This window comes from Cebus imitator, unplaced genomic scaffold, assembly GCF_001604975.1.
Source record: "Cebus imitator isolate Cc_AM_T3 unplaced genomic scaffold, Cebus_imitator-1.0 Scaffold121, whole genome shotgun sequence".
NCBI classification, from domain to species: domain Eukaryota; kingdom Metazoa; phylum Chordata; class Mammalia; order Primates; family Cebidae; genus Cebus; species Cebus imitator.
Window position 1 is genome coordinate 1,079,170 of NW_016107436.1, and position 8,117 is coordinate 1,087,286.

Here is an 8,117-nt window from a genome sequence, read left to right on the forward strand (position 1 = left end):
TTTTTTGTAGATACAAGAGGTTTTGCCATGTTGCCCAGACCAAAAACTTTTTTTTTTAATTAGCTGGGAGTAGTGGCACATGCCTGTGTTCTCAACTACTTGGGAGGCTAAGACAGGGGAGTATCATCTGAGCCTTGAGAGGTCAAGGCTGCAGTGAGCTATGATAGTGCAACCTGGGTAACAGGACAAGACCCTGTCTCTTTGCAACCTGGGTAACAGAACAAGACCCTGTCTCAAAAAAGAAAAGAAAATAGGCAAAAGATTTTACGGCATTTCACTAAAGAAGATGTACCAGCTACAAATAAGCACATGGAAAGAGATTCAATGTCATTAGTTAAGGAAATGCAAGTTGAAACTGCAATGGGGCACCACCACACACCTATTAGAAACCCTTCTAACAGCTTCAAATTAAAGCTGATATTTTTGCACCAACCTAATACCAAGTGTTGATAAGAATATGGAAAAACTAGAACCTAATCAATAGCTTTGGGAATGCAAAATATTACAACCACTTTGTAAAATATTTTAGCAGTTGCTTATAAGATCAACCATACTTCTTTTTTCCCCAATGATAACATTTATCATGCTACCAGCAATCCCATTTGACTACTGATTCAAGAGAAATGAAAACATTATGTCCACACAAAGACGTACTCCAACCAATGGTGGCTGACTCCCAGAGTCCCAGCACTTCGGGAGGCTGAAGTGGGAAGATCATTTGAGCCCAGGAGTTAGAGATCAGCCTGCCAACATAGTGAGACTTCATCTCTACAAAAAAATTTTAAAATTAGCCGGGTATGGTGATGCACATCTGTAGTTCCAGCTCCTCAGGACGGTGAGGTGCAAGGATTGCTTGAGCCTAGGAGTTTGATGTTACCGTGAGCTGTGATCATACTACTGAACTCCAGCCTGGGTGACAGTATGAGACCCTGTCTCTAAAGAAAAAGGAAAAAATATTGTTAAAAAAAATTAAACAAAGACATTTGGCAGGGCAACACAGGAGGATCACCTGAGCTCAAGAGTTCGAGACCAGCCGGGCGCAGTGGCCCATGCCTGTAATCCCAGCACTTTGGGAGGCCAAGGTAGGTGTATCACGAGGTCAGGAGATAGAGTCCTTCCTGGCTAACATGGTGAAACCCCATCTCTACTAAAGACACAAAAAATTAGCTGGGCATGGTGGCATGCACCTGCAGACCCAGCTACTTGGGAGGCTGAGGCAAGAGAATCGCTTGAACCCAGGAGGCAGAGGTTGCAGTGAGCAGAGGTCGTGCCACTGTACTGCAGCCTGGGCAACAGAGCGAGACTCCATCTCAAAAACAAAACAGTTTGAGACCAACCACCGCCATTTTATTCATAATAGGCAAAATGTGGACATGACCCAATGTTCATAATTGGTAGATAAAGAGTGTGTGATATTGTTAACAATGAATACTACTCAGCAATAAACTGTCCAACTACTAATATGTACATCATGGATGAATCTCAAAGTGCTATGCTAAGTGCAAGAGATGAATCTCAAAACACTGTGCTAAGTGTAAGAAGCCAGACACAAAAGATTGTATAATGTATGATTCCATTTACATGAAATTCTAGGAAAGGTTAAACTAGAGATCACTGGTTGCCAGGGAGTTTGGAAAGAAGAGGTTGACCACAAAGAGGCACAAAGGGGTCTCACTCTGTTTGTTGCCCAGCCTGGTCTGGAACTACTGAGCTCAAATGATCTTCCCACCTTAGCCTCCTGCGTAGCTGAACCTACAGGTGTACCACAAAGGAGCTTTTTGTAAAGTGACAGAAATGTTACACATACTGGCTATAGTGGTGGTTACATGACTGTATATATTTGTCAAAACTCATCAGTTCACTGGGCATGCCACACCCCTGTAGTCCAAGGTACTCAGGAGGCTGAAGTGGGAGGATCGCTTGAGTCTAGAGTTCTAGGCTGTGCTACATTATGATTCCACCTGTGAATAGTCACTGACCTCCAGTCTGGACAACACAGATAGACTTCAGCTTTGCTTAACAAACAGCTTGCTTACTTTTATTTTATATAATTGTATCTCAATAAAACTCATTATTTTTAAAAAGTGATGGATCCACATTATTATATCTCATAATTACAAGAATAAACTGTAAAAGAAGCACTCTTAGGTTTTAAATTCAACTATTTCCTAGACAATATGCTAAATTAACACCAATTAAGATCTGGAGGACAAGGCACACTGGCTCACACCTATAATCCCAGCCCTTTGGGAGGCCTAGGCAAGAGGACTATTTGAGCCCAGGAGTTCAAGACGAACCTCACCAACATGGTGAGACCCTGTCTCCACAAAAAAATTCAAGAAAATATTAGCCAGGCATGGTAGGACACATCTGTGGTCCCAGCTACTCAGGAGGCTGAGGAGGGAGGATTGTCCAAGCCTAGGAGGTCGAGGCTGCAGTGAGCCATGACTGGACCACTGCACTCCAGCCTAGGAAACAGAGCAAAACTCTGTCTCCAAAAAAAAAAAAAGACTTAGGACAAGTAACTGTAGGAAAAATATACAGCAGAAATTGTTTTCATCACAACCAATTCATCATAAAACTCAAATAAAACCTAAAGTTTGCCAGAACCTATCCAAATATGTAACAGAAAGCAACAAATTATAAAGTATTATTCAATTAGACAAACCATAACTACTTAGATATAAAAAAATTCTCTAGATATGTTTCATAATGCAGTAAAATAGTGAGTTTTTAATTAAAGTTTTTTTTTCAAATTATGACTTTCTAAAAGATACACTGCTAGTAACATTGTAGTTTTCAGCAACAAACGTTGTGATAAATTATTCACTGATACTGAAGAAAGATGTGAGGTAAGAATCAAAATTCTGATGTGCATCCTGCTTTCAGATGCTTTGACAATACTATTGCACTGCTAGCTGTAAAGTACAGTAGTGCAATAAAGTCAGAGCATTCGTTAGCAGTAATTAGTAGGAAAGGAACACAAAAGCACCTTGCATCAGTTGAAGCTTCAGTGTGAAACGAATTTAAAGTAGGATTGCCATTTTGGACAGAAAACATCCAAAACCAAAAAACATTTATATCAATTTTTTTTTAAAGGATAAGACTTAAATATCAAAGTAATGTTGCTTATTGATGCCTAATATACAAATTAACATTCAAACAGAAACATGCATAGATGTAGACAGGAATTTTGTAAATATGCCCTAAGCTTTAATAGTAATTAGAATGGGTATTGTTAATACTTGAGGATTGGTATTAACAAAACCGGTTATAATTACTACTAAGGCAAAGTTGTAAAAAATAATTCTGTTCTCTGCAGAGATATTGTTTAGCTCCTACTGCAAGGCAATTTACTAATTAACTGCCACATAAAACAAGCTCTTTGAATAAAAGTATCAAAGAAAACAAATGGAAAGTAAAATAAGTTTCTCAATCTCTACCTAATCTATCACTCTGGAATCTAACCCACAATACAAAGAAAACACAAAAGCACTTACCATCTTAGGCTTTTTACTAAAGGCCGTTATAACAATGGAAAGGAATCAATGTGCTCTAAACAGGACATGAACCCTATCTAACTGAATACTATCCAAGGGGATTTTAAAATTTCAGTTAACTCCTGAAATCTTAAATATTATAGCCAGAAGGCATCCCCATTTCCTTCAAACTTAGAAATATCAAGAGAAAATGATAACAGGGGGAGGTGGGACTGAGATTTAAGTAACAAGTTTCCTCAGTTCCAAGCTAGTTAACATTCTAATTTTTTAACAGATAAGAACCCAATCAGAAGAAATAGTATCATAGTATTACACTGTATTACCTTTTGTGTAAAATCACTAGTAGTTCCAGGAAAGAAGGAAGCTAAACAAATACCACTCTATCAAGAAGTGAAGGGGAAAAAGTTAGAGAACAAAAATTGCCCTATAATAAGCTTATTCTCCCATTAGTAATGTTGATTGACGCAGAAATACATTTCTGTTATTTTCGCCAACCTCCCTTTAAACAGTCCGGTTCAGCTACTTAGTCAGATTGAGCCTACTAAGAAATGGACTCATATTAAGGACAGCTGAAATGTAAGTGTCTTGGTGTCAAATCCCAGGTCACATAACTCAAATATCAGGATATTTAACTCTAGTAGCTAAGTATCAGGTGTAAAAAACAAATTTAAAGAACAAGTGTTTTCTGAATTGGAGGTTATTACAAACAAGAAAAATATGAAAAAAATTTAAGGTATCAACAAAATTAGGATAAACACTTTCTTTTCAAATTAAATATTATGTATTCTCTTTTTATAAATTAAATAATGAGTGCTAGTTCCTTGACAAATCCTTTACTAATTGATGTAAAACTAAAAATCAGAAAATAGCACAGGAAATCATTTACCCTTAAAATCTTAGAAACTAAACTGGTCCACAAGCAAAACATTGTTTTCTAAAAGCACATGGCAAATCTGAAGATGAGATGCACTGTTTTCTACTATCAAGTCTCAAAGCAGTAATATTTAAAGCCATGATAAAAATTCATTTTTAAATCCTAATTATGGAAAATAATAAACTGAAAGGAAAAAAAAAGCTACCACTAATTTACTTGCAAGGATGTAAGAAAGGAAAAAACCTCATTTCTTTTCTTCCTGTCTTCAAAAAGAATTTAAATACTATCCCATCATTCAAACAATATCTAAAAGTTTAAATGTCTGGCTACCTCATAATTTTCTAAAACCTACTTTTTCAAAATGTTTACTTCATCATTGTTCACGTAAAAGAGAATTTGTTCAATCTAAAGAAGTCCTATGAGAATACTGACTCTATTGCAAAGGCCAAAGTTTATAAATTAAACAGCCAACTTGAGAAGCAAACAACCTGTTAAAAGCAGAATGGGCATCATTTAGCAGAAATGAATTTAAGCAGAAATATCTGTCTCAGTAGGGAGGAATTCAGAATGGGAGAAGGGCAAGATAGTCTTAACATTTAAGCCTGTTGACAAAATCAAATTACAATACTTAATATTTTGTTTTTAAAAAGACGATAAAAAATAATAAAACTTAGAACTAAAAGTTCATTATTACACATGTGAATATCTGCAGGAAATTCTTCCTTCTTCCCTGCCATTTCTCCCTACACTTCTCCAACCCCACACACGCTGCACAAAGAAAATTTAAACACAAAATGTTAAAAGCAATTGAAAGCCTTAAAATTAAATTTGCATATGAGAGGCATTCCAATTTATTAGCACATCACATATATCAAGGCCTCACTTTTTCTGGGGTGGGAATGGGGGGTGGGTGAGGTTTCTTCCAGGATCACCACACGTCCTTTCCAAGGCAGAAGTTAGAGACCTAAGATTTAGCTTGGAGAAACCAGGGAAGGCACAAACGATACCTAAGCAGTAATGCCAGGGAATGGCATGGGGAAGAAGGACTGATTACAAATGAAGAAGAAACAAGTTTTTTACTTTTTTTAAACTTATTTTCTTTCTTTCTTTTTTTTAGGAGTCTCGCTCTGTCCCTGGGCCCAGGTGCAGTGGCATGATCTCAGCTCACTGCAACGTCCATGTCCCGGATTCAAGGGATTTTCAGCCTCCCAAGTAGCTAGGACCACAGGCGCGCGCCACCACACCGGGCTAATTTTTGCATTTTTGGTAGAGACGGGGTTTCACCATGTTGGCCAGGATGGTGTCCATCTCTTGACCTCGTGATCCGCCCACCTCGGCCTCCCAAAGTGCTAGGATTACAGGCGTGAACCACCTCACCCGGCTAATCTTATTTTATTTAATAGACAAGCAAACAAAAAAAGACAGGAGCTCAGAGGCAGGCGCTTCCTCCGAAGTCCAGGTTTCTAAGGAAAGCAGCCCAACCTGGAAAAAAAAAAAAAAATGAAAAAAAAAAAATTCCCATAAGGAAAAAAAAAAAAAAAAGGTAACGCAGGACGAAAAGGACTGAAGACAGAACAAGGGAAGTAAGAGGAAAAAAGCGCGGGCGATCAAGCTGGTAATCTAAGGATAGGAGGGAGGGAATAAAGAGGGCAAGTGAGAGACAGATCCTTAAAGAAATCTAGAAGGGCAGCCCCCCCCAACTGGGCGCCCCCGAGCAGGCCAAACACGCCAGCAACAACGGGAGTGCTTTCTAATTCTTCACCCCCGTTTTCTACTTTCACAGATGAATGAAAGTGGACAACTCGAGAGCAGGGTGACTCAATCCCGCCCGCGCTCCAGAAAGGAGCTCGCGGTTCCGATCCCCTTCGCTCAAACCTCTTCTCTCACCCAAGGTCTGCCACCTCCGGACCAAACAAAAACGGGTCTAGGGGCTTCCTTGGCCGTTAGGAAGTTGTGTATACAAGCCTAGCATCCTTTCTCAGACTTTCTCCGCCCGCCTTTGAGAACATGAGCGGTGTCGGCGCTACTGGGATTTCTCCCCGCCCCCCTCGGTTTATTCCCCACCCCACCCTCTGTTCCCCTTTCTTGGAGTGTGAACCACCTCTCCTTTCTTGGGACTCTTAGGGACGGTTCCAGTCACGTTTTTTTGGTACAAACACTGAATGCGGTCTGCACCGGGCGCAGTTCCGTGAGAGGTGTAAATCTGAGGGAAACGAACAAGGAATTCCAAAGGCCCCGCACCCTCAGCGTCTCCCGCCATTTCCCTGACGAGTTTCCCGGATGTAACCCCTTCCCCCGCGGCACTTTAGACACCACGGTGGCGGCTCCCTTTGGTGCAGGAGGAGGGAACTCGATTCTGGTCCAGCCTCCGCTGCCGGGAGTTTCCGGCGACTCCAATTCGTGCCCCACCTTCGAGGCCGTTGGGAAAAAATAAACTACCCAGTAGATCTCCTTCACTTTGCACTCACCATCAGTTCCAGCTTATCGACCTCCGCCTCCATGTTGAATAGTTGACATTCCTCAGACCGCGGCGGCGCTTAAGCCACAAGCCATACTAGCATGGAGGGCCTCCATTGGACAGCTGTCACTCAACGTCTCGCACTCATTGGCTCCTCCGTTCCACCGGCTCCCGCCCATTGGCAACTGGGTAACGCCCCTCTGCATGAGACACATTTTCCTGTTGGGCAAAGACACAAAACGCCGCAGGAGGATTGGCTGCTGTGCACATTTTGTTTTCCATTGGCTGCCCCCTGCTCTCTACTTTCAATTTTATAGTTAGGGCGCAGCAGAGAAGAGCTTGCGATTGGTGCAATCGGAAGAAGAGCCGACCAATCACACGAGAGCTTCCACCGACAGCAGAGGGGACGTAACACACCTTCTTTCCTCTCCTGCTTCCCCTCCCCTTCTCTCCCGACTTCCCTTATTCATACTAGAAGCGCCTCAGCTCTGATTGGCCGGGACACTGTGCTATCTCAGCCAATCACAAGCAAGGCTGTGCTCCTACACTATCCGAAGAGCGAATCATGCAGAAACCGTGTCCACGATTGGTCCCTCCCTGACAAGTATTTAATTTTGAATTTTTCTTTATGGCGTGGGAGAGGCTACAGCCCGGACTCCATCGACTCCCCCGGCTCTTAGACTAGTAAGTGCAGGGACGATTATTTCTTTGTTATCCAAGCTCGTGTCTTGAGTAGGTGGGCCTGTTGCTGCTTGTGTTTTTACTGTTTAAGGAGTTGGGGACTTTGGCTGGACACGGAGGGGAAATGGAAAAAGAAAGGGGAAGTTTGGGGCTGGGGAAGAAATGCTTGGCCTGGCTTCATCTTAAGCATACTTCTATTTAATTAACACTAAGCAAAATATGTTTTAGAGCAAAGCATCTGCCTTCCTTTTGAACATTTCTTTACATGTTTACTGCTCAAAGTCACAGATCAGCGACATCCGCATCTCTTGGTTGCTTATTACAAATACAAATTCTCGGGCTCCACCCGGATTTACTGATTCAGAATATGCATTTTAACAAGATTTGCCTCAGTGATTTTCTATGCACATTAAAGTTTGAGATGGTACATTTCTTGACTGGGAATATTACTATGTTACTCGGTATTGTCTGGCATCGTGTCAATTTTAAAAGTGTATCCTGTTTATTGAGTGCCTAATACTGTGCGGGACGAGACTTTAGGGAGCTGCAAAAACAAGACAGGAACAAAAAACAAAAAAAAAAGCTTTTTCTTTTTTTTTTTTTT

The 8,117-nt window shown here is 41.0% G+C and overlaps 2 protein-coding genes across 3 annotated transcripts in view; one reads left to right on the forward strand and one right to left on the reverse strand.

Moving 5' to 3' along the window:
* Positions 1 to 6,976, reverse strand: part of SKA2 (spindle and kinetochore associated complex subunit 2) — a 32,954-nt gene extending 25,978 nt beyond the window's left edge. The window contains exon 1 of one of the 2 annotated variants that reach the window (XM_017539801.2): positions 6,843 to 6,976. In XM_017539801.2, coding sequence (XP_017395290.1) covers positions 6,843 to 6,875 — 33 coding nt within the window. In that variant the 5' untranslated portion in view covers positions 6,876 to 6,976. The remainder of the gene's footprint in view (positions 1 to 6,842) is intronic. The other variant, XM_017539804.2, reaches the window with a different exon arrangement.
* An 85-nt stretch (positions 6,977 to 7,061) lies between these two features.
* The window catches only part of PRR11 (proline rich 11), a 33,048-nt gene continuing 31,992 nt past the window's right edge, over positions 7,062 to 8,117 (forward strand). The window contains exon 1 of the mRNA XM_037742441.1: positions 7,062 to 7,516. The gene's annotated coding sequence lies outside the window, so the exon portion shown is untranslated. The remainder of the gene's footprint in view (positions 7,517 to 8,117) is intronic.